Below are 27,634 nucleotides of genomic sequence, written 5' to 3'. Positions count from 1 at the left end.
AAGCAGCCTTGTGGCCACCACTGGCCAACAGAGCTACCAGATAACTTGGAAGGGGAAAATGACACTGAGGACGATGGAACAGAGAAACAGCTCAGGGTTTCAAACTCCTGTGCATGTCTTTGTGTCTTGTGAAAGGGGCTGGGGTAGCTAATCCACCCATCAGCCCAGAGTGCTAAAACAGCTGTGAAATCTAGAGCCAAGAATATTTCCAAAAATACATGCAGATTTCCTTGGCCTACATATGTCATGAATTTTCTACAAACACGACCGATCAGAAAAAAGAGAAGGAGAAAGGGGGAGGGGAGTGTTTTTTCCATTAAAATAGAGCACCTGTACACTGCCCCTCCAAGCGTGTTCTCAACGTATAGTCCACATGCACAGGCTTAAAGCTAAAAACCCTTGTTGTCTGTGTCTGAAGAATTAAAAAGTCCCGATGCAGTGAGTGTTTGTTTGTTTGTTTGTTTGGATTTTGATTGTTTTTATTTTATTTTGTTTTTGTTTTTGTTTTTGTTTTTACTGGCGTCCTCCATTCAAACATTTACATAGGTAGGGATTTCTTTTGTGCTTTGATTCTCAGCAACTATGGAAATACTTCCTGGCAAAATAGGAAACAGAACAACAAAGGAAAAAAAGAAAACATAAAGTTAGTGGTCATGAAGGATGATGCACTTGACAAGAGCGAAATTCTTTCCTGATCAGCAGGTCGCCTGGAGCCTTTGGGGATTTTCCTTAAATTGCAAATTGTGCCCCAGCAGATCCCCGCTTTGGCGTTGAAGGTGGAGTGGCTTGTCTTGCTCTTTGCAATCGGAGAGATGAGTCACCAGGTTGAGTAGAAGGGGAGGGAGGGGAGGGTAAAGCTACTCTCCTAAGAGAAAACGTGTAACACTTACTCATTTAATGACATTGGAAATGAAAAGGTGTCAGAGACTTTGCCCTGTGCTGCAAGATGTTTCCTGGTGAAGGAGGGATTACTACTTTAATACAGTAAACAGCCGCTGTACTTCATACCCCGTGTAAATGGGACTGAAAACCAAATGACCCACAAAAATGCACTTAAAAGCTTTAGCAGTGAATAGACAGGGTGAATGCTTCTGTGGACTTGAAGACGGAAAACCCTTTTTTCTTTTTAACCCAAAGCAATTACACATTTATCAGCCTGTCTCTCCCAATAAAAGAAAGCACACTGAAAACTGGAGACCAGATGTGGCTGCGGTGGATTATTATTACTTCTGATACGAGCCGGTCATTGCATTTAAATTTCCCCTTAATGCAGACACAGAACTTTCTCATATCCATGTAAAGAGAGAGTTATGTTTTCATTTAGGGACTCATTTTTTTCCCCAAGTAACAATCTTATAAGGGGCCTTCTGTGTGGTTTGGCATTATCACGTTAAAGTGAAGCAAGGACGGTAATATAGTAATTTATCCTTCGTAGTCAGCAATGCAGGATCTAGATGGGGACATTTACCGCTTCAACTCCTGATGCCAACAGACAAGAAAAGAAATGGATCACAATGGTGGCTTCATGGCTGTCTAACTGCCCGGGAAATTTTTCTCTGTGATAAATAGTAGGACTGAGCCACCACACCTGGGACTCTCTACTCCTAGCGGCTGAATTCCCACGCTTACTTCACAGGCACAGAGTGAGCTCTACTGAAATATGACGAAGTCCATTTTAAGACTTCATCAAGGGACAGGTACAAAGAAGGAAGAAATCTGCCAGTCTGCTCGGTAATAGTCTAACCATCCAGTGGCTTCTCTCAGGTCACCCCAATCCTGGGATGTTCTATGTACTTTACGCCTCTTGTCCTAAAAATTCTCAGGTTCTGTTTTCTGGGGAATCGTTTTTAGATTACTGCTAGAATAATAATAATAAAAAAACCCCAGGGTGATCTGTCTGTCACGCCTTTACTAACCTCATTATGTCACCTCTACAAGTGCCCTGGAGTGCACTCCTTAACGCTACCTCAAGCTGAGGCTGCCATGTCCTGTTCCCGTCATTACATACCCTGTCCCTCAAACCCTGCCCGGAACCCCCAGAACACCAAATCCAGCCTCTGAGGCCTGTCCTTCTTGCATATGGTCAGAGCAAATGCTTTCTCTTTGCCCATGAACACTTTGAAGCCCAACATTTTAGCAAAGGGTTTTGCAAAAAAAGAAGAAGAAACTCAGGAAAGAAAAAAATAAGACAGGAGCAACAAGGCTTTCTCTCTCTCTCTCTCTCTCATTCCAATGGAAGGAAGCAGGGAAAGGGGCATCTTAGCTGTTTCTCTCAGGGGTGTTAGAGCAGAAAACAGTGGTTATTTAAGCCAGAAAGGTGTTAGAGGGAGCGTCAGCCATTGACTATTCAGGCTGTACAGCTGACAGCTACTGGAAATCATTTACCTATGAGCTGTGATTCCACCTTCTCATCTATCAGCTGGCCAGGCCTCCTTAGTTCAGTCTGAGGGATATGGGGCCTGCTTTCAGGGTGACTGACTCGACTGACCATCTCTCGTTCTTTCTCATTCTGCATCTGGGCATAAACATTAATCCCCGGGATCTTCCTAAAACATTAACAGAAACCATCACTGCCATGCATAGGAGACGTACATCACTGCGACACAAGCTTCTGAACCTGTCATGGAGAAGGAAGAGGGAGGGGAGACATGGACAGAGGGACACGTACCTTTTAAACTTGTAGATGACAAACACTGCCAGCCCCACAAATACCACGGAGAGAAGCATCAGCATGGCAGATCCGCTGTGGGTTGGGGTCAAGTCCACCAGTGGGGCTGGGGGAGAAAGCAAGACGTGGTCATGAGCAGAGACGGGGGCAGCTGTGACTCTATGAGAGCCTCATACGATTCATACAGAAGCATGGTAAGTCCCAGAAAACCACAGGGGACCTGCATACAAGATGCGTGTGGCACAGCTGACATGTGGCGGTATCGGAGCCTGTCCCAGCCCCCAGAACGTTTCAGCTGGCTTGTCCAAGAAGTACAGAGGAGCTAGACTGCTAGGAGTCAAGGGCGGCTCTACCACGTGCCGGATATGTGATTCCGGGCAAGTTACTTCAGCTTATTGTGTCTCGTGTGGTGAGATGAGAATGACAGTACATTATCTCATTGGGTTTTTGTGAGGATCGAGTGAGTTAATGCACGTAAAACACTGATAACAGTGATGGGTACATATTAAGTCTTCTATAAATATTAGCTTTTATTGGTATTGCTGCTGTTATTATTCCTAATCAATATTTATAATGATACAGTTATTAAACTTTCCTATTCTCTGAATGCAAGCTTTTCCCAGTAGGTGATGTAGACAACCAAAACAACCATCAAAGGAATATTTTTTATGAATTTTCCATTTTCTCTCACTCCTATCCAAGCAGTTGTCATGGGAGAGAAAGAACTGAAGCGTATTGGAGCATGCTGATGTTTTTTACACTCAGAACACTGATGGCTAAGTGAATATTTCACAAGGGCTAGAGGGGAGTGCAATCAGATTTTGTCTCTACAACTTTCCAAAGCCCTGACAGCTGGTACCAGGAAGAAACAGCCTCTCTGATGAGTTGGGTTCACCTCTTGGACTAAACAGATGCTTCTGCATCGATAAGAGTCTCCCTCCCTGAGTTTGGCCGTAGATTGCAGCTCTGAGGAACATCTCTCTCCACCTGCAACTCTCTTCCATCTCAGGGTCAAACCTGTTGGACTTCAGTAACTTTGTTTGCAATTAATGTTCACCCTCTCAAAAACTGACATTTTGCAAAAATAGCACAGCTCAAGCATAAAAGGCAAGCCACATGTATCCCTCAGAAGCCTGAATACTGACCTTTACCTTCCATCAATTTAAGCAAAGCCTGATACTCAGAAATGTGGTTGACCTTTAAGCTCCCTTTTCTGTGGCTTTTCTCTGTTGAGAGCCAAGAGGGCAACGTTCTTGTCACCCAGGTACGAAAGTTCAAGAATAAGTGACTGTAATACTGATGGTCTCGGACAAGACTCGAGGCTACTTTTGCTCTGTCTGGTTATTGTGGGATTAATGCCAGCCACTTAGGAACCAGTTCATACTGAAAAGTTTATTGTATATATCAAATCGTTCTGGTGAAAAACAAAGTCAAGCTCTCTTTCTCGCAAATAGGCTTTGTTGTTTTAGTAGAATCAGCTTTTAGGAAGCACTAAAAGTAAGCACCCCCGTGATTCTCTGTCCTCTGTAAGTCAAGCAGCACTTAAGCTGTGATGCGGGAGTAGGCGAGTCTGTGTGAGAAGATGGGATGAGTGCCAGCCACTGCGGTGGAACACCCCAGGCACACGTGCGTTCAGCTCAAAATCAGAAAACAGAGGCCTCCTTCATTCAGTTAGGCAAAGGCAGTGCCATCAGCAAAGGAGTCCAGAAGTACTCTGGGACTCACACTGTGTAAATAGTAGGATGTCAGTGGGGAAAGGGACGTCTCCATTTGTCATAGACAGGGCAACTGACTTCCACAAACCAAAGGCAGGGACTGTGGTCTCCAGTTGAAGAGATAAAAACAGCGATGGTCTCATTGGTTAATGTTGTTCCAAACGACTCAGAACTAGTAAGTGGAAGAACTAAGACTTGAGCCCAAGTCATGTCATATCACACACACACACACACACACACACACACACACACACACTTTCTATATACTCAACCCTGGGTTAATATCAGTTGGAGTTATCAGAAATTTTAACAGCTACTTCTGAGAACAGGGATTAAGGCAGAAAATATAGCACAAGAAACAAATTAATAAGTGAAACAAGTTAAGTGTTGTTTTAATTTGTTTCTCAATGGTAATTGAAAAAGTTTTAAAAATTAAAAAGCATATATATTAAATTTTAAAATCATAGATCATACACTCTTCAACTTGGATGATGTGTACATGTACATAGATACATATATGTGTGTATATATGTGTTGTATATGTGTATGTAGAGAAGTGAAGTCTCACGTACCTACCACCTGGCTTCCACAACCATCAATCAACAGACAATATTATTTTATTTCTACTCCACCCTGTCCCCACAACCCCCAACCACTGGATTATTTCAAAGCAAATCTCAGCTATGGTCCAAATTCATCTGTAGCTCTTAAGGATAAGGTCTCTTGCTCACTCTCTGTCGACATTATCACAATACCATGATCACACTTAAGGAAATTACAATAGGAAGATATTTTTAAGGTAATCTTCTAATGCAAACCCTTAATTTGACTAGGAACAAATGGAGGTGCAGAGAGAAGCGCCAGATGGGTGGGATGGTTAGAGGCAGGTTAGCTTTAATTGCTAAAATTCTAATTCCCAGCTGAACACTCTTTTAGAATAAGCAGAATATCAGTGTTGCGGAACACCCGGAAGAATACAAACTCTCCTTGAAAGGGTTGGCATTTGAAATAAATGGAAAACTAAAGAGAGGAAATTGCTTCAGCCAGGCTCTAAGACAGAAAGTAAACACACACGGACTCTATTTCCCTTCTCTTCCCTCTCTCCTCTTCTCTCTCCCCATCCTAAACTTAAATCTTCCCATTCTAAATCATTCCCACTCAAATCCTCATTCGTAAACAAGCGGAATTAACACTGTTTTGGTATTCGCATATTATTTTGGTAAAGTGAGCGTCTGTATTCCGAGTTTCGAAACATGTGCTGTCCACCGGCCTCCCCATCCCTGCGTGGCCTCGTCACTGCTCAGAGGCGGGCAAGCAGGCAGGCAGGAAGCAGCAGGCGTGGCTGTGAGTGATTGGATGGCACTGCCCTCTGTGTTCCCTGGCTGGCTCTTGCTTGCTGATCTGTGCCTGAATATAAACGGGCCATTATTGTTCCACACATGGGCAGCTGCGTATCTTAGTTTGCCCAACACTTAGCTGTGTTTGTGTGTTTTGCTGAGGAATGGAAACTTGTGATAAATGGGCTTTAGCTTGTTGTGTGGAATTAGCATAAATTAATCCCTCTCCAACTGCAGCCTAAACAAGGTAGAAGCATAGGGGAAAGTGCTGAGCAGTTGACTTGCCATTATTCCTGCACAGAGGAAAGCACGGACATAAGAGCCCTGCAAGGGACTCAAAGTTTCTCAGTCTGAATGCTGACACAGTTTCTAAAATCCTTCAAGGACTCAGAAACGCATTGAATTATTATATTCTGTTCATGAGAACCTAGGTTGATTATAGTAATCACCATGCTTACAATCATAACAGTGGTCTTCTTGTGAACCCAGATACATATGAGGACTGACAATTAAGTTCACGAACTTGTTGCAACAATGTTGCTAACCTTTTATGATATCAGAGGGATTATTCATTATGAATTTGTAGCAACTGGACAGACAGTTAACCAAGTTTACTATTTGGAAGTGCTGAAAAGGCTGCATGAAAAAGTTAGACGACCTGAACTTTTTGCCAACAATATGTGGTTCTTGCATCACAACAATGCACCAGCTCACATGGCACTGTCTGTGAGGGAGTTTTTAGCCAGTAAACAAATAACTGTATTGGAACACCCTCCCTACTCACCTAATCTGGCCCCCAGTGACTTCGTTCTTTACCTAAAGATACAGGAAATATTGAAAGGAAGATATTTTGATGACATTCAGGACATCAAGGGTAATACGACGACACCTCTGACGGCCATTTCAGAAAAAGAATTCCAAAATTGCTTTGAAGGGTGGACGAGGCATTGGTGCCAGTGCATAGTTTCCCATGGGGAGTACTTCGAAGGTAACCATAGTGACATACAGCAATGAGATATGTAGCACTTTTTCTAGGATGAGTTCACAAACTTAATTGTCACACCTTCGTATGAGTGCTAAATAAATGGTCACAGATTGTGTAAAAGTCAAAACTCCACATTTGGGGTGAAGTAATTAATATGGTCCCTTCTCGGAATCAGATTCTGACTCTGCCACTTAGGGGCAAAGTATCTTAACTGAACCTCAGTTTCCTCATCTGCATAATGGAGATAAAACTCATTTTTTATTTTTAGAAAGTTGTGAGAATAAAACAAGATGGAATTTTAAAGCACTGGCATAGTATCTGGCACATGCCCAATATATTTAATACTGTCATATCATTGCAATAATATTTCTGACAGTATATTTTACAGAAAACAAGTCCTGAAAGACAATGAAAGTGTTCCATGGTCAAATAATTTTGGAAACTGGTAGATGGGCGTTCCCCATCCTGGAGATTCCTGATGCTCATCAGTATATTGTACCAAAAGTTCACAGCAGTCCTGCAGGAACAAAGCTCATTTAACTTCACCACAGAGTTTCTCAAACTCCTTAGGCCACAGCCCTTTTGCAGACATAAGTCCCACACAACTCACTTGGGAAATGCCTCGTCCTGAGTACCACTTTCCTTTTGCTGCAGCCTTGTCTCTTTGTTTGGCTTATTTTCAAGTCTTAAAGTCAACATTGTGGTGACATCACCTGGTAAAGCCAGGCTGAGAACCCTTGTAGCTGTCTGCATTCATGCTTATTCTATCAAAGGGACTTTCTAGAAGAACAGCTATCTGCATTGACCCTGAAAGTTGGTACTCTTGTTATACTTCTAATCCAGAAGTTACTGCCATCAAAAACTTGCAAAAGCAAGTTCACCATCCCTTGACTCTCTTGTCTTCCTTTCTTTCCTGCAAAGAGATACAAGCCAGGCTTTTAGTTATATGCTTTGCGTATCACAAAATCCATGTGGTCTGAAATGTCTTTTTCAGAAATTAAGGTGGTGTGGGGATGGCACAGAGAAAGTTTATCTAGAGTACAGATAGCTTCTCATGTACAGAGCACCCTCACACTTGGACAATAGGCCTACTCTCCAGTTCAAATCCAAACCCAATCAGGGGAGTCTTAAGGATGGCTGTACCCTACTGAGATAAAGCCATGATCCTGGAAGACAGACTGATTGGGGATTCCCAGGGAAGGCTCAAATGGCTAACTGCTGCTAATTTTAAACTTCGAGTGAGTCTTCAGGGACATCCAGTCACTGGAAGTTGAGGTCACTTGGCCAACTAATGACAACCATGGGTACTTCAAAGATCAAACTTACCACCATTATGCATAGACAGAAAGAGAAGGATGCCTTTTGGTTTTCTAGGGTTGAAAGCCAAGGAAGAAGCCTAACTATGTAATGTATTACTCAAAATGTAGTTTATAAACTACCTGAATCAGAATCACCTGGAGAACTTGTGAAAATGCAGCTTCCAAGGCTTCACTTCAGAAAAATAAATGTATCCGTTTCTGAGAGCAGGTCCCAGAACATGTACGAAGCTACACAGGTCATTAATATGTACACCAGTTTGAGACAACTGCATGGTGGGCCCCACCTTCTGTCACTCATAAAACATCCAGTCCTTATCTTTAGAGTGTGCCTGACATTTATATTCTCTTGGTTATTGAAACAAAATAAAACAAAACAAACAAAACAAACCATGCCTCTTTATTGCTAATAGTGGTTCAATCTGGTTATGGATTAATTGCATTGCTGGACCAATTCTCTACCCCTATCGGCGTCTAAGCCATATGGAGTTTGAATTTGAAGCTTCTCCCACCAAGAGGTGAAATCTGGTTTCTCCCTCCTTAAATCTCAACTAACACTATAACGTGATTTGGCAACGGGATGAAATGGTAGTGATGGTGTGCCAGCTGTGAGCTTCAAGGCCTTGTGTACTTTTGCTCTCTCTCTCGGAATCTTATCATTGCCATGTGGGAACAAGCCCAGGGAAGCCTGCTAAAGGATGAGAGAGCAGGTGGAGGTGAGCTAAATTATCCCAACTTAGGCCATTCCAGAGTAGCCTATAGCCACCCGACCCCCAACATGTGGGATGGCCCAGCCAAGGTCAGTAGCACTTCCTACCCAACAATCCACAGCAGACTACAGACACACAGAGAACATAGACAGAACCAGAAGAACCACCCAGCTGATCCACACACTCATGAGCAATAACAAATGCTTCCTGTTAAGCCAATGGATGTCTAGGCCGTTTGTTACACAGCAATAGCTTACTAATGGCTTCGCTCCTCAAAACCCTCCTTTTTCAACTGGTTAAACATCCACTTAGCAATTCTCACCTTTGAGCGCTACATTATCCATTTCTTTTGGACTTCTGTCCCCACTGGCAGGGTGGCAGGGTACAAGTATGATGACTATAAATATTCACTTCTAACAGGTGTGAGGTGGAATGAGTATCTCATTGTGGTTTTGACTTGCATTTCCCTAATAGCTAGTGAACACACAATGCAATATATATATATACATATATATACATGATGTATCGTAGAAATGTACACTCGTAACCTATATAATTTTACTAACCAATATCACCCCAATAAATTTAATAAAACATTTTCAAATAAATAAATAGATAAATAAATATTCACTTCTAACCCAGAGCATCAGAGAATGAAAGGGAATGTTATGAAAGCTTATGGAAACACAACAGATATAACCTCATAGTCCCGGTCACAATAGATATAAGGAACTTGATGTCTAAAAGGTAGCTTTTCCTAGGTTCTGGTATCTTCTCTAGATTTCATATGTGTCTTCCTGTCTACTTTTTCCCCTATTAATTTCACTTGACTATCTGCCTTGCTTTCCCCTTGAGAAACTGTGTCTCCTGTGTTCTAACTACCACTTATTTCCAACCTGATGTATATTTGTACCCCACTTGTGAATTATTCATCTGATCACTTTCCTCTCACTGTTCTTGGCCCAACAGCTTCTAGGTGCATCCTTAGGCATGGCCAACTCAAGCCATGTACTCTGTGGTTATTTCAGGCCCTTTTACGGGCCCAGGGAATCAGAAAATAAAAATGGTGAAGACAGACTTTGTTAGAAGCTAAAGAGCAACCTTGTAGCTGGTCCCTGGTATATTTATGAAAGAATCACATCCATTTAATCACATTGGGGAAAGGAATACATTTAGATATCTTGACACCTGTTATTATCCATCATAACACCATAATGACTCAATAACCGGCAATAGCCACTGGGTCCATGTGTCTGTGAAACAGCCTAATTATTTATAGAGGAAAAACAATATTTATTTTGGGGAAAAATACTATTAGCATGACTTTGCTCATAAGACTTGTATATGATAACTGTGTTGATAATAAGGAAAGCAGAGACTAAAGAGACGGATCGATTTTTTGGCTGTGGAAGAATTTCACTAGTACTAAGCACATCCCTAAATGGAAAATGTTATTGCAACAATTTATTTCCCTTTACAGTTCAGAGCTCCACAACTCCAGTCTTGCATCTGCATTTTTAACAATGTCTTAGATTATATTGTATTTTCTGAAGCTTCTTGACCAACGCTAATACTGCCTTCAAGTGGAAAGGGTCTTTCTCAGTGTGCAAAGTGTCAGGCAGAATGCATGATGTCTCCTGGGCTGAGAGTCTGAATGCCTTATCCCCTCCCACATTTACTCATAATATATCCAGTGACAGCAACTGAAGCCTGGAAATATCAATTCTCTAATATCTCTGTGATAATATCTTTTTATTACACCTGAAAAAGAAATTAAACCAGTCAGCAGCAACCATGGAGGCCAAGATAACACAAGATAACAGTTTTATTAAAAACCCACCCATACCCTTGACAAAGGACAGTTTTCTTAAACGTTACAGCTTAAACAAGAAAATTGCCAGACAGGAGAGGGTAGGAGCAGTTCCTGTGTATTATTTAGTTATTTTGTTTTAATGTAACTTGGAATTTAAGGCTCTTTTTTTTTTGAGAAATACTAACCTTTCATTTGTTAAAAAGCATCGATACCCAACATTCCAGAATAGCAGTAACCTCCCTGGAAAGCTAAGGATTGACAAGCATCCCGATTCTCTAACAGATGCAGAAATAAAGGGCGATGCCGATGGGTCATTTTTTGCTCCTACTAGCACATTAGTAACATCGAGATAATATCATCTGTTTAACTTGCATACAAGTCATGGCTATTCAAGTAGATCTGCCAGTCAGGTTCCAGTACACACTTGAGTCATTTTTCAACTGCTTCATGGCCACAGCTCTCGGCTGGCCTTTGCCATTCATCTAGATTATGGATATGGTATATCTCAGATTCAGAGACATGCTTCATTTCCCCCCTTCCTCCCACTGTCATCCACACAGTCTGCCAATTAGATTGGCTCCAGATATGCTGAGAAATTAGATTTTAATGTTGATTACGATTTTCCTCCTACACAGACCCTTCTCTTTTAAAGCACGTCTGTTTTAGTGGATGCCCTGAGTTGTAAATCAGATTTATTGCTGGAGATAGATGGGCACCTTTCCTTGTTATGCAGATGGATTTCTGTCCCTGGAATGCGCTATAAGGATGCTTGTTGAGACTGGTGACAGGCCGGCTGCATCAGCATCCTTTGGGGGGAACTTATTAACCAATGCAGATTTCTGGAAATTCCTCCCTGGGCTTCTGATTCAGGGTGTGTTGTAGTGAAGCCTGAAACATCTCTACTTTTGTGAAGCTTCCTAGGTGACTGCAATGTAGAGTCAGGTTCAAGAACAACTGCTTTATAGCAGGGGTCTCCTACACTGGGTTATAAAGACTGTTTCCAGTCACAAAACAGGGTTTCATTTATCCCAAATGTGTTGAGGAAACCAGTCAGCTTCAGCTTTTCTAGTCTCTCTATGATGAAGTCCCATCCTCCAAGTTTCTGTTAATTTGCCCAATAAATAACTCCTGTGAAATGCAAATGATCCCTGAAGTACTGTTGTTTGTAATTTAGTATAAATTACTCTAGCAAGGGTCTGTGTTCTTAAATACAATGCTAGCCTGGTCTTTAACTTCAATTCAGATATACAACTTCACCTATTCTACCACAGAAGAACCAACAAGTTTTCAAGCTTCTTCCCCCTACCTCTAGTTCCACCCCCAAATATAACAACTGCCTTTACTCATGACCAAGGGTCAGTATAGAAACAAAGATACAGAGATTGATGTAGATTGAAAGATCCCTACCAGTTATTAGGCCTTTCATTTATCATCTGTCAGCAGGTTCCCCTCACCTGGCAATCTACTGAAAGGTGGAAAATTATAGCTCATACGACCGTCTGGTCCTGGTCGTCTCACATGAATTTGAAGCCCCCACTTTCAACTTCCTGCATGGGGTTTTTCACTTATATGTTTGATGGCATGAAACCCAATATGAACCGTGAAATTTGTCTTCTTTGGCGCCCAACAAAGAGGCTCCTACTCCTAGGTCGCCCATCTCTAGCAAATAAATTCCCATCTCCTGCCACTTGGGTTGAAACCTTCTTGTACAATGTGTAAATAATTTGTTAAAAACAGAAAGGATTATTGACTGTTGCCCAAACCCATTATTTAAAAAAATCTTTTCATCCGCCCCTTCTTCCCATTTCCATGTTTATCATATTTTATAACCTCAAACCTGCACTGATGAAAGTTTTTTCACCAGTATGCACAAATTATGAACAACAAAATTCATAATACAGTGGGATATTTGTTTTCCCTGAACTGTTTCCCTTTCCCTTTCCTCTGCAATGGAATTCTACCTTTGGTAACAATAATTCTCATAATTCTACCTTTGGTAAAAATACCAAACAGGAATAAGTGAGGGTGTGTACGTAGTAGGTGCTCCGAACTCTGTCAAACTCTGCCTCACTTTACGCATAGATCATACGAGGTCACCTTGCTGTGCCCCGGCTACACACAGCCCTCAGCCTGGCATGCTAACTTTCCCTTCTTTTGGTGAGCTCCGAGTCAACATTAGGGCTTATCATTATCGAACCTTCTGTATAGAATGGGTTTCATCCCCTTCATTTAGAATTAATAAAGCTTCATGCAATTAGTATTTGTGCCTCAGGTCTAGCCAGTGCAGGTGAGTGAGGGTCTTCATTCATCTCATATCCCTGGATAAGTCATGGCTTCAAAGGGATAATGGCAAAGTAAAGCGTAGAGTCACGTGAGAAATAAGAGGATAAATCTGAAATGGACCCTTGAGTAAATTCCAAGTGACTAGGGACAATGAGAAAACTATTGGCATTTTAGAGATATTTTCTTAACAGCCCAGGTTTGTTCTCCCTTAAGTATCTATAGAGATGAAATGTTCTGTGTCAGATTCAGAACCTCCCTGTGAGTCCTGCTGGACAACAAAACAAAACAAACACCTCTCCCTAAGATGATACCACAACTCTTAAAATATGGAAGCATATAAATAAATTCAAAATAACTTAAATAGATAGATAGCCAGAGTAAAAGCCTGCATGAGAGAGAACTCAAGGCAGATGTCACAAAAGACGTGAAGAAGGTCTAATTTGTTTGATGAGCTGAGGATAGTACAATGTGTGGTGTGTGACCCTGAGCTGTGTCATGAAATGAGGCTATTCTCTGATACCGGAAACATTCCTGCCAATGACCAGAGCAGTAAAACAAGGGCCGATACGTTAGACTTGTTTCATTCAGTCTCTTTCAGGAACAGCCCTCATGTCAGTCCCTCTCCTGTTGTCTCTGGGATCTCTCGTTCCGGAACACAGAACCCTTATTTTCCTACCCATTCCCCACAATGTGGACAGAAACGATTATAATATATCTTGAAGGGATATCTGACATAAGAAAAACACAGAGATAGGTTTCCCATGGATACTCATTGGATCGATGAACGCAAGGCTCCACTCACCGGTGATTTGGTAAGAAGTAGCATGTCACAGAACGAATGGGTTTACAATTGAATAAACTGAATCTGAGGGTTAACTGGGGGAACAGGGTTTCAAATATATCTTTACAGCTTAGAAATTGACTATACATCTAATTATTTATAAAAGCAGTATTTATTGAGCGCCTGACATGTGCAAGTTCTCTCCTGGGTATAAAGGTGGAGACAATATTAAGGTAGACTGAACTGTATCCTCAAGAAGTTAAATAAGAGTGATGATGATAATGATGATGATGAGAATGATACAGATTTTTAAAAATCCATGAGTTCAGAAAAGGGATAGAAGATATCCAGGTGAAAACCTCTGGAAAGACATCATGCACATTTGGCATTGAGTGGAGCCTTAAAAATACAAGTAGACTTAGAAGATGTAGAGAGGTGAAGGAGAGAGAAATATTCCAGTTGGGAATAGCATAAGCAAAGGGACACTTCAGTCAAAACACCAATGTTTCCTGTCCAATATCCAGCTTGATTTATGTCTACTCCCTTTTCCTATTCCCTGGGTTGCTTTCTAACATCTTAGCCTTTGTCTGCTAAACATGGATGGCAGCTGCCCTCAGGTCCTAAAAGCCAAAGAAGCAACACCTGTCATGGCCTTTGCTCCTCCGTCTTGACAACAGCGTCCCATTCTCTCCCTATTCTCATATAACTTCAGATCTCTCCTTTCTGCAAAGAGAACTGCAGAAACATGGCTTCCAGGAGTGGTTAGGCTCTCAAGAAGAATTGTACAGAAACCAAGAAGCAGAGGAATGGCTAAGAACAAAACAAGGATTGCCTTCAAAGTTTAGCTCAGCTCAGATACCAAAGTTAATGAATTCCCCAATAGAACACGTGTGTGTGTGGGGGGGGGTTGGGGGGGCAAACTAAATCCTGTCTCTGATGACATCCAGGTATCTGGAAATGCTTACCTTGTGTTCCCATAAAAGCTAACAGGGAGCTAAAATTGAAATACGAAATCAGGCTAGTAAATTTCTGAAAGGAGACAGTTCTTTTTCCTTGGAGACAAACCAAATTATGCATTGCCTCTCCCACCAGCACCATACTCTGGCTCAAACATTTTTAAAAGAAAGCTGGTGAACATCTGCTGAGCAATTAATGGCATGCAGCAGCGCGTTGTAATGGTCCCTTGGAAGTTATTAGCAATCCTGCTTATGAGACATGAAATGTTGCAAACAGTGGTCCTTTCCTTTTTTTTTTTTTTTTTATTATTATTATTTTTTTTTATCCTACCTGCAGTGGGGAGGAGAGGAAGGGAGAGGCAGTTGAGGTAGAAGTTCTGCATCAAATACTCTTCCTCACTGTTTTTCCTTTTCCCCAGGTTTCTTCCTCCTTCTCTTCCTACCCATTCAAATAGGAATGCGTTGATTTCATCTTAATAAAAGAAATTGTGGCAAGAGTCTCAATGCACTGACCCCCCCACCCAACGTGGCAACTTTTCTATGTGTGAAAGGAGAATTCCCTCCACTGTCTTGGCAGACACAGTCCACCACCCTGTACAAATAGTTAAAGGAAGAAAAAAAGCATATACTTCCAGCCAACGTAGGGACAGTCTCCAACAGGAAGCTGAGCCCTCATATATTTCCTCATCGCAATCACTGGAGCACCAGCCTTAACACAAACTTTGTCTTTCGTACATCAACATCTATCTGGCTGACAGTGACTTTGACCTGTGGGTACTGCCAGTTCTAACACTAGTACGACAAACATGGTTAAACTCAATGTGAGTAAAGTTTCCAAGACTCAGTTATCGTGTCAGCCCTTGACAGTCTCTTCCTTTCCTCTTCGAATGGGAGCAGACTATCCACATAGAAGCTGCCTGTACTCCAGTCCCTGAGCCAGTCCTAAGAGGAAGCCCGATAACGCCAGTTGATCAGGTTCGGAATTACAACGCCAAAGGCCCTACTATCAATCCTAACAGCTGTAATGGGTGGAAGTTAAAGAACGTTCTCACTCTATCCAGCCTGGCCCAGTTTAAGATTGGGCTCTTGCCTTGAACTGAAGTTTTGTTCTTGTTCTCGCATTCTTTGGCAACCTTGCACCACACACGTATCTATACCGCAGGGGGCTCTCCTTGAAATATCTGTGTGTTTACCTGATCTCCCAGTTACATACCTCCCTCTTGCCAGTCCTCTTCCCCAGGGTTCTAAGTTTCTAAGTCCCGCTCCCCAAGTTCCTAGCTATAGAATGAACTATGAACATCAATTGGAGAAATTTTCCAGATCTTCCCGACTTTGCATTATTCCTTCCCATCTGGAGCTTATACCAGTGGGATAGCCCTTCATGGCACTGGGAATGGGTTTTCTTTCTCACATGGATTCACGAATGCCTTTGCTGTATCAGTTTTCCTGGCAAAACCAGTTTCAGTTCATTACATACTTTTTTGATCCCTATGTTTCAGCTTGATCCCAGCTCTACCAGATGTCGTTACAGAAAGGCATCCTTAAGAAACACTTGAAATGAGATTTCAAACTCAGCAAAATGATCTGAACCATCTTTGGAATGTGATATGACAATCAGGTAAATAAAAATCAGGCACATAAAATAACTGATGTAATAGAAGTATGGAAGGGGGGAAAGGTATGCAATGCAAGTATCCTCCAGAACTGGAGAACCGGAGAAGTGGGGTCAGTTCTCTATCTTGACCTGAGATGCCCCCCTTTCTAACAGAGGCTGAGGATAAATAGCAGGGGAGTGTTTCTAATAAGTAAAACTACCCTATGGCAAAATGAGCTGCCTGAAGACAGTGCTCATTCGAAACCGTATGCTGTACAGCAAACTTTACATCACAAGGGATGAGTTTTTATCTGCTCCCTAAACAGGCTGGGCCATCTAATTAGGTTAAGTAAATCAGCTAGTTAAACGCATTTCAAGTTGTTTCTTTCTATTTACTTGACGAAATGTGTCAGTGGCTTGGCTATCAGAATGACTCCAATGGATGTTCCTGGATTTGTTCCTTCTCCACTTCAACCAGCTATGTGTAACAGTCATGTGGCAGTTACTGCCATCCACCTTCTGGGTAGGAAACAGCCAACCTAGACCATCAAATGCCCTTAGATAAGATGGCAGCCTCCATTAGGGGTTGCTCTCCTAGGTGCCACTTATTTGTTCCCTGTTTTCTTACACTTTCTCAATGTCTTCATGGCATTTTCATCAACAGTACAATTCGGAAAGTGGCATTTATTAATTTGCTTCCTGCCTGGCCTTCCCCGGCGGTGGGAGCTTCATGAAGGCCGAGACTACCCCATGCTAAGGGCAATGCTTGGCTTAGTAGGGCGGCACTCAACCAATGTCTGTTTGATGGATGCACTAGGATGGCAAGCTGCAGAACAGCAAATCAGCCCGACTCAAACCTCCTTACTCTTAAGTCTTTTCCTACAAGTGACCCCGCAAATTAGTCACACCGCTGCTCAAAGGTCTCCATGGCTTCCCAGAGCCACCAAAGGAAATAGAAACTGCTCAGCTTAGCTTTTTTCTTCCATATTCTACCTCCATAGGAGCCCATCCTCAGGAATAGTGATTTTTAAATATTTGTTCTCTTATGGCAGTGGGATTTTTTTTAATAAAAATTTTTATGAAACTCTGATAAAGGAAAAAAAAAAAAGAATATAAACAGAAAAGAGGCCAACCTGCGTGGCCTTCCTCCAGACCTAGGCACACCACCGGCATCTCTAGGAAACCAGAGAAGAGTTGGAAACTGTTGCTCTTTGTCCCCACTTATTCAACATCCTGAAAGCCCTCGAGGCTTCCATGCCACTTCCTTGGTGCTTCAGTGCTTGGAATATCTCTGGAGTTCAATCTTATCCATCTTTGAAGGTCTTTCCCAAAGATCACCTCCTACATGATGCTTTCCAGTCTCATTCCGATTGGTCACAATTTATCTCTGCTTTAAATTTCCTATGCAACTTTGTTAAGAATAATTAAAAAAAAAAAAAAAAAAAAAACATTAAAAAAAATAACTCACTATGTGCCAGGCACTGTTCTAAGTGCATTACTTGAATTAATTTAATCGTCACACGGTCCCACTGACATAGGTGCTACTGCCATCTCTAAGGCACAGAGAAGGTAAGTCTCGCCTCAAAGTCAACAGAGGGAGTGAGTGACGGAGCCAAGCTTGAAACCAATGGTCTGGATGCAACACTGCAAAATCCAAGTCCTTAAATATGCTTGACGGCCTCTTTCTGTAAGCATTTACGCATTTCATCCTTGAGAGAACCCACCATTGCCCATCTCCCCCACCCCACAGCACCGCCATCACCACTGCCGGCACCAAACTTTGCCACACCACATCCAATTATGTACATTTTGAGGACAAAGACCATTTCCTACTGGCCTTTATACTCCACGTAGCACCAGCATGGTACTCTGCAAAACTATGCTCAACAAATATTGTTAATTTAATTTAGTATGAATAGAATACAATGCTATCTATTTCTATATACTTGGGATGACCTGAATTATCACTGAGACTTACATAGCCTCCGGAGGAGGGTTTCTCCTGCCTACCTTTTACAGGTGAAGAGATAGAAGCTCCATGGCATTAATAAATTTGGAAGGTCATGACCAACTCGGGGTTCAGTCCCTGGCTATGGCCCCTGTACAACTCCTACGTCCCAGCTACTTGCACTGCACGGCTTTATCCTAAAGCTTAAAGAAAGAAAATTATCGCTGACATGAATGATTTGAAATTAAGGTTTTGCAAAAGGACCGGAAAAAAGTTATTTGCAGGGTTAACTTTATTTTCAAGATTTCTGTTGAGATGAAGCATGCTATCGTTTGAGGAGTATGGAGCCAGGTGATTCACTGATGGCTTTTGCCAAGGCCGCAAGAAAAGTTACTTTGTTCTGCTGCCGTACGAGTCCCCATTAAGACAAACATGCCAAGCAAGGCAACCTCCAAAGACTGATGCCCGATTTCTGATCAGGAGAACCACCATGTGGTCTTTTATGCCAAACAACAGATGGGGGTCCCCCTTTGCTAGAGCCTCTGGTGAGAACCCAGGGACATGGAAACTGACCTGCTGTTAAGTGAGCTGCGTGGACAAGGACTTGGACCCCAGGCTTCAGCTCAAAGTGCACCGAGTTGAGGTTGAGCTTGTGGATCAGTAGTTCCGCGATCTAAAAGAAAAAGTGTCATGGTGAGTGCACCGAAATTGTCATACCGACTTTACACAAATGTGCTGAGAAATATTCATTGTATTTACCAAGGCATTCCCGATATTATACCCGTAAATCATACAAGTGAGTTTTATATATTTCTGAGTTTTCATTCTAGAACATGCAGAAATAGTTATTTTTAAGCATGGCCTTACTTTACATTCTAAAAGCTATAAAATTGGATAAACTATTAGTAAATCAAATACTTTTTCCTCTTAAAAAATTATCCTGTATGACCTTAGAAAACTTACCCCCCATGTTTTGAGTGGATTTGGTATACACGGAACTTAAAGGAAGTAGATGTGTACAATTTACACGTTGCAGTGTGATTCATACTCACATACATTTATCTGACGTCTTGATAATAGACACCAACTTATTCCTTCTTATGCCTCCCACTCTTTCCCTAAACCATGCCCTGTGGTTTTCACAGAATACTTTATGCGTATTTATTGAATGGCAAATGCAGTTCTTTTAAAATAATAAATTACAGTTGAAACACAGTGCAACCACAAGTAACGAATTGGCTGACCCTTGTTTCCTGATTATGGAACCTCAGGCTGACATGTCCTGAACAAACCCAGGGACTTCTGGGCCACAGAATACTTAGCACCAACATGGGGCAAAGAGTGTTGTCTGGGTAGCGCCAGTATAAGGTAAGGTTTTAAAGACAAGGTAAAACTCTGTCCACTTGTTTAAAGCAGAAAACCCAGCTCAATTCAACCCGTTTCACTTACCTTTTTTAACAATTTCTGAAAAGCTATCCCCACACACCTATAATTTCTATTTGGTCTCCTTGCCTTATTTCTAATATTCTAATCATCAATTTAATATTTTACTTGCTATACTTTTAAGCCTAATTAGATGCTCTCTAACCATGATTCTGCTAAATGCTTGCTTTTTTCTTTTTATATTAGATGTGTTTCATCTAGTCCACTGAGTTGCCGAAATGACACCTTCGATCCTTTTGTCAGTGACGCAGGGCCAGATGGCTGTGTTTTGAAGCAGAGAGCCCCTTGCAGAAGCCTCTGCTTGGTAACAGAAACGAACTGCCCTGCAGATGAACTTCTTTGCTTCACAGCAGGAACCTGGGATGACTGTCAGTGACCTGTGGCTGAGCACCTGGGATCCAGTGCAAGCTCAGCCTCTCAAATGTTTTCAATTGGCAAACCACGCAGAAAAACAAGACTGTAATAAAATTACATCGAAGATAACTTTATGCTCTATAACAGGCTATTCTTTTTCCTGGAAACAGGAAATGTTTCATAATGCTCTAGGTTTATAGAAAGAGTAGATTTCTTATACAGACTATACAGTGGTTTTCCTTATCATTCTTATCCTTTTCCTTATATTCTTATTCTTTTGGTAAGGTCTTTATAGGAATCTGACAGTGGATTTTTAGTAGAGGTCAATTAAAAAAGTTTTAGTTATGAAATACACATATGCACACCCATATGAGGTGTGATTGAAAATACGATGAATGTTTAAATTAAAAAAAATTATTACAGTAAAAGACACATTACCATTAACCCCCCCTCAAAATACTCCCCTTCACTTTGAACACTTGTCCCATTGTTCTTGACACTTTCTGAAGCAGTTCTGGAAGTTCTGTTTCGCGAGTGTCTTTAGTTGCCCTGTTGTGGCTGCCTCGATGTCCTGATTCGATTCAAAAGGTTTACCTTTCGTGGTCATTTTGACTTTGGGGAAGAGCCAGAAGTCACATGGTGCCAGATCCGATCAATAAGGTAGATGGGGACACACCATAATGTTTTTGTTTGATTGAAATTGGCATACCAGAAGTGATGTGTGACACAGAGCATTGTCATGATGGAGGATGAAACCACATACCCATTTCTCAGGTCATTTTCTATGAACGTCGTTTCTCAAATGCTCTAATAAGCCCTTATATTATTTAGAGTTCACCTAAACTTTGCAGTGTTCCTGGGTAGAAACTCAGCTCGCACAATTCCATCAAGGTCAAAAACCAATTAACATCACCTGGACGGCACTCGGCAGCAGCATCACCATATTGTTTGATCACACCTTGTACACACATACAGAGATGTGTATATATGTGAAATATGTATGTGTGCATAAAATATGTTTATCTATATATGATATATATGTGCACACAGTGTGTGTATATACATAGCCTTCTATTTGCAGAAAAAAGATATGTTAACTTAAATAGGAAAGACTTGTCAGAAGTAATTAAGGAATTGCCCTGTGTTACAGAATCCATCAGGTGGTCAAAATGGAACTATATATTTGCAAAAGAAAGACTTTTCTTTTTCAACCATTGAAGTGATATTTATTTCTTATTCCCGAGAATGTTTTTTTTCCTCAACTGAGAGATATTAATAACTAAACCAGCAAACAGAGTTCATCAGAAGAACGTACTTCCTATTTATAATCTCCAGGAGAGTCCCTTGTGAATATGATTAGCTTCCCATATTTGTTTTCATTTAAAACATTGCTTCATTGGCTTTATCTACACCATTTACACAATTAAGCAGGCTATGCAAAAATAATCTGGGAACAGAAAATATATTTCACATATGTAACTTGCATCAAAGGACATGCAATAAAAAACACATTATTTGTGGGAAAGAAATGATGCACGGAAAGAAAACTAAATAAAATTTACACTGCATACAAGAATAATCTCAATTAGAACCATGTACTTCTCTACTCATAAATGAACATGAGACTACTGGCAGATTTTGACAATATTTTAAATGTTCTCCATGCCACTTGCAGAAGTGTTTATCCTGTATTGTTTTCATCAGATCATGAACTGTTTTATATATATATATATATATATATATATATATATATATATATATATGGTATATATATATACTGTATATAATATATATTTTATATATATATATCATGTATTAATATATAATATATAATATCTAAAAATAAATAATATATATTATATATTACATATATAATATATATTTATATATTATGTATATATTTATATATACACACACAGATATAGATATAGATAGATGTAGAGAGAGATAAATAGATAGATATAGATATGTATTTTAAGTATGTTATTTATGCATTGAACGCTTTATATTGGTAAAGTGGCATTCGTATTTTTTTCTAACTCAGAATGTTTTAGGTCTTAGTGCTGAGATCTCAATGGAAAGGAGGGAAATGGAGGTTAACAGACATACCTAAGTTTACCCAGTTAATATCGGAAATGTTGAGAGTACATTTCAATATTGTTTGACTCCTAATCCTAGGGTATTTCCATTAAAAACATTTTCCCTTAACCAGCTAATGAAGAGAGAGAGAGAGCAAAAGATATTTGAAAAGAGGTCAGGCTAAGCAGATTTATAAGATTTAAAAAATGTAGCATTTCTTTAAATATGCTGCCATCTCTTATCCATCTGTGAAGCACACGACTTGTAACACCAGTCCCATGTCTGCTGACCGGTAGGAGTTACAGGAACGGGCATTTCCTCACACTATTCTCAGGATTGCCACATTCTGTTCGCCAGTTAATATAATTTGTTATGTTTCGGATCTTTGGCTATGAAAGAAGGAGAATAAACTGGAATATGTAGAAAAGTGTAGTGAAAGCCTAAATGAGAACAAAACCTCGCATAATAAAGAATCAAGTGCAATAGTATGTGATTGCTGGGAGATTGGACCTGCTGAAGCAAGTTGAATTTATTTTTCTTTTTCTGTCCAGTGAAAGTGTGTTATCTTAGCAAATTTTATTTATCCTTTACGCTGTCAACCCTCTTATGCGGCTGCTCTCCTACACAGTCCATTTTCTATTCTTCTCCAGCTAAATAATCACGACCAAAGAAGCAACACATTACTCTTGGCATCTGACAATTGGTGGACTACGCTCCTGATTCTAATGAAACTGACACTTCACTTATAGTACCACTTAAAAAGACAGTGAGGACTCAGAAATACTTCAATTTTTCGCCTTATCTCCTTCTCAAAATACGGAATTTAAGTGCAAGAATGAAAACAAGCTAGGTTAGGCTGAAGTAAACAATGTTAGAATCTCAGGGGCTGAAACAATGAAGGCATATTTCTGGCTCACACAGCAGGTAGGCAGTAGTGCTGTGCTCATGATGGTCCAATTGTGATTCAGGCTGGTGGAGCAGCACCCTCAAATGTTTCCATTCACAGCACCACGGGAAGGAAAAGGGGCTCTCAAGGTTTTGCAGTGAGCACTTAGATACACTTCAACTTGGAAGTGATACATATAACATCTGCCTGTAAGTCATTGGCCAGAACTGCCACAATCAGTCACATGGCTCTGCCCACAGAAGAAATTTATGGGTGTATCCAGAAGGCAGTGAGCTGGAAATAGGCAGTCATCCGTGGCGATGGGTACCACCCAAAGGACACATTCAACATCTAAACAATTTTTAATAAAACTATAGGGGAAAACACACTCAGATAATTAGAATGATAGTATCAAACATTGAAACATGAGCAAAGAGAAGTTTAAGGACAACAGAGCAGTTGATACATTTATGAGACATGCAACCCGAACAAGTGGTACAATGTGCAACAATAGATTCAAAATGGACTTTGGCAGATTTATCAATGGCGAAGCTACTTTGGGCTAAAATACTAGTGTTTACCTCAGAAGGTGGGAGGAAAAATGCACACCCTACTAAATATAAATAGCATTCTGGTGCCGTAGTTAGAGAGAGACTTGCCTGAATGACCTTGGAGCTGACCCAGTCAATCAATCCTGATCTTGTTACATTATTAAGGTCCCTGGAATAGCAGATGAAGAATCTTCCCTTTGGATTCAACAGAGGGAGATATTTCCCAATTCATATAACTTGTAGGGGAAAGCAATGTAGCCAAACACTAATTCTAGTTAACACTAGCTCATCCAATTCCATTCTTTCTTAGCCCAAAAGAATCTGCTTGATTAAAGTGCCTAAGAAATCTATAGATTCAATGAAATCCCTATCAAAATACCAATGGCATTTTTCACAGAACTAGAACAAATAATCCTACAACTTAGAGGGAACCACAAAAGACCTCGGATAAACACAGCAATCTTGAGAAAGAACAAAGTTGTGGGTATCAGGTTATCTGATATTAAACTATACTACAAAGCCATAGTACTCCAAACAGCATGGTACTGGCATGAAAACAGGCACATAGATCAACGGAACAGAATAGAGACCCAGAAATAAACCCATGCCTATATGGTCAATTAATCTATGACAAAGGAGGCAAGAATATACAATGAGGGAAAGACAGTCTATTCAATAAATGGTGTTGCAAAAACTGAACAGATACATACGAAAAATGAAACTAGAACACTTTCTTTCACCATATTAAAAAAAAACAAAAAAACTTCAAAATGGATTAAAGACTAAAATGTAAGATCCAAAGCCATAAAACTCCTAGAAGAAAACAGGCAGTAAAGTCTCTAACATTGCTCTTAATATTTTTTTCTGACATATCTCCGCAGGCAAGGGAAACAAAGAAAAAGTAAACAAATGGGGCTATATCAAACTAAATAAGTTTTGCACAGAGAAGGGAACCATCAACAAAATGAAAATATAACCTACTGAATGGGAAAAGATATTTGTCAATGAAACATCTTATAAGGGGTTAATATCCAAACTTTATAAAACAAATAGTAACAAATGTTGGAGAGGTTGTGGAGAAAAAGGAACCCTCATACACTGTTGGTGGGAATGCAGACTGGTGCAGCCGTTATGGAAGGCAGTGTGGAGGTTCCTCAAAGAATTACGAATAGAATTGCCGTATGACCCAGCAATCCCTCTCCTGGGTATCTACCCAAAAAATCTGAAAACATTTAGAGATAAAGACACGTGTGCTCCAATGTTCATTGCAGCTTTGTTTACGGTGGCCAAGACATGGAAACAACCAAAATGTCCTTCGATAGATGAATGGATAAAGAAGTTGTGGTACATATACACAATGGAATACTATTCGGCAGTGAGAAAAGATGATATAGGAACATTTGTGACAACATGGATGGATCTTGAGAGAGTAATGCTGAGCGAAACAAGTCAGACAGAAAAAGCAGAGAACCATGTGATTTCACTGATATGTGGTATATAAACCAAAAACAACAAAAGAACAAGACAAACAAATGAGAAACAGAAACTCATAGACACGGACAATAGTTTAGTGGTTGCCAGAGGGTAAGGGGGGTGGGGGGGGGACGTGAGGGTAAGGGGGATCGAATATATGGTGATGGAAGAACTGACTCTGGGTGATGAACATACAATGGGATTTATAGATGATGTAATACAGAATTGTACACCTGAAATCTATGTAATTTTACTAACATTTGTCACCCCAATAAATTTAATTTAAAAAAAAATAAATAAAAAAATAAAACTAATTAAAAAAAAAATAATAAAATAAAATAAAACAAATAAACAAATGAAAAAACCCTATACAACTCAACACCAAAAAAACAAAAACAAAGAACAAACAATCCAATCAAAAAATGGGCAGAGAACCTGGATAGACATTTCTCCAAAGAGGATATACAGATGGCCAATAGACATATGAAAAGACGCCCAATCACCAGAAAAATTCAAATTAAAACCCCCATGAGATATAATCTCACACCTGTCGGGACGGCCCTCATCAACAAATCAAAAAACAAGTGCTAGCAAGGATGTGGAGAAAAGGGAGCCCTGTGCACTGTTGGTGAAATTGCAAATTAGTGCAGCCTCTATGAAAAACAGTATGGAAATTTTTCAAAAAATTAAACCTATCTTATGACCCAACAATTCCACTTCTGGGTATTTATCCAAAGAAATCCAAAACACGAATTTGAAAAGATATGTGGGTCCCTACGTTCATTGCAGCATTATTTATAATTGCCAAGATATGGAAGCAACCTAAGAGTCCATCGATACATGACTAAAGAAGAGGTGGTACACATATAAGATGGATTGTTACTCTGCCATAAAAAAAAATAATAATAATAAAAAAAGGAATGAAATCTTATCATGTGCGGCAACATGGATGGACCTAGGAGGATATTATGCTAAGTAAAATAAGCCAGACAGAGAAATACAAATACCGTATGATTTCACTTATATGCGGAATCTAAAAACAAAATAAATGAACAAACAAAATAGAACCAAACTCATAGATACAGAGAACAAACTAATGCTTACCAGATAGGAGGGGAATCGGTGGTGGGGGGTGGGGGCGAAGGTGAAGGGATTAAGAAATACAAATTGGTAGAAACAAAATAGTCATGGGGATGTAAATTACAGCATAGGGAATATAGTCAGTAGTACTGTAATAACTATGTATAGTGTCGGATACTAGACTAATTGGGGGATCACTTCGTAAATTATACAAATATCTAACCACTATACTGTACACCTGAAACTAATATAAAATAATACTGAATTTCAACTATAATTGAAAAATAAAAAAATAAAATAAAATGCCTAATAAGTTTCCTGGATAATATAATGAGGAAATACATTGGCCACACATACTCATACTTTCTCTTCTTGTACTCCCTAGCTCTAAGCTTCTGTCTCCTTTGTCATATTATTTTTGGTCTACCTCTTACCTACTCTACTTCTAGTTAGCTTCCTGCTTAAGTGACTTTCTTGTGAACTCCAGAGTATTTCTATAGTTCAACTCCCCACATTAAAAATCCTGGACAGGGTAGACTATGGGGACATATAGAAAATAGCCTGAGATTACCAATTATATTTCAGAATGAATCTTTTGTTCCTTAAAATGCTGCCAATAGACAGTCCCATTCTCTGAAGTGCCTTGGATTTTGGATTCTGCATCTGTCAAATGTATATGGGAAAACAAACAACCGAGGAGGGAATTCACAGTTAGTGGTTGGCAATTTTTCCATAGTCTTCTTGTGTCTTTTAAGTGTTTCTGTGCCCTTTAAGGATTCTGCAAGACAATCTGTAGCCTCCCTATCTTCCCAGCACAGGATCAAAAACAACCTTGACAGAGCAGGATGGACTTTCCTTCCTCCAGAAGAGCCAGTTACAAAGCTGCCTCACCTCTGAGGACTCAGAGAGAGGGGAGTACAGTGACGGTAGGGGAGGGGCAGCTCTCTATCTGAGCAGCTGGCCTCAGGGTAGCAGGATGTGCTGTCCCTGATGAGGCCAGCAAAGGGCAAGTGAACCTCTTCTCACCCACCGGAGATCTGAAATAAAGACTAGTGGAACCCTCCCAGACAGAGGTCACTTGATTAACCCAGCCCATGTTATCTTGATAACAAGGTCAAGTACTTCTCACTGTGAGGGATTTTCAATTTATTTCACAGACAAGATAGCTGGATCTAAGTCAGGGAACGCTATTAGAGGGAGCTAAGGGAGGAGAGCCAAGAGCTTTGCTGGGGCCTTGGCCTCCCAGTCTTCAGGGTCTATCTGGCCAGGGTCCCACTTCTTCCCCTCTCTGGGGGTTCTGTGCTATATCTTTCTAAGAAAGGGGCCAGGGCATTAAGAGAGAGGATTAGGTCAGCCTTTTCCAAATTCCACGTGGGATTAGGAGTGCAGCCTTCAAACAAGGAGGGGTCCTTTCTATTGTTTGGTTTGGCTGTGCATTTATTTAAAATTTCTGTATCATTATTACAAAGGAAATCATTGCTTTTGCCTGCCCTGTGTTATATGTCACCCACATTTTTCCTGAAGGAACAATGTCCATCTATATCTCTGTCTGTTTGATTTAAGAGGGGCTCCCTAAACCCCTGATCCAGGGAGGGTATAACACAACTGAGCTGAAAGCACTCTATCCTTAGATGTGGTTCCTAGGAAATCTGCTGGCTCTAA

General features: G+C 40.5%; 1 protein-coding gene across 7 annotated transcripts in view; it reads right to left on the bottom strand.

Moving 5' to 3' along the window:
* Positions 1–476: 476 nt before the first annotated feature.
* Positions 477–27,634, bottom strand: part of SORCS1 (sortilin related VPS10 domain containing receptor 1) — a 458,014-nt gene continuing 430,856 nt past the window's right edge. Inside the window, exons 24-27 of one of the 7 annotated variants that reach the window (XM_019725088.3) lie at positions 18,680–18,779; positions 2,669–2,774; positions 2,386–2,546; positions 477–595 (exon numbers count right to left, since the gene is read on the bottom strand). In XM_019725088.3, coding sequence (XP_019580647.3) covers positions 531–595; positions 2,386–2,546; positions 2,669–2,774; positions 18,680–18,779 — 432 coding nt within the window. In that variant the 3' untranslated portion in view covers positions 477–530. Of the gene's footprint in view, positions 866–1,393; positions 1,480–2,385; positions 2,775–18,679; positions 18,780–27,634 lie in introns of those variants that run through there. The other 6 variants (XM_019725089.3, XM_019725092.3, XM_019725090.3 and 3 more) reach the window with 6 other exon arrangements.

The sequence above is a fragment of the Rhinolophus sinicus genome, chromosome 15 (genome assembly GCF_057876585.1).
Source record: "Rhinolophus sinicus isolate RSI-liver-muscle chromosome 15, RSI-T2T, whole genome shotgun sequence".
Lineage (NCBI taxonomy): Eukaryota > Metazoa > Chordata > Mammalia > Chiroptera > Rhinolophidae > Rhinolophus > Rhinolophus sinicus.
The sequence above is the reverse complement of the archived record's forward strand: the minus strand, read 5'-3'. Positions and strand labels throughout refer to the sequence as shown.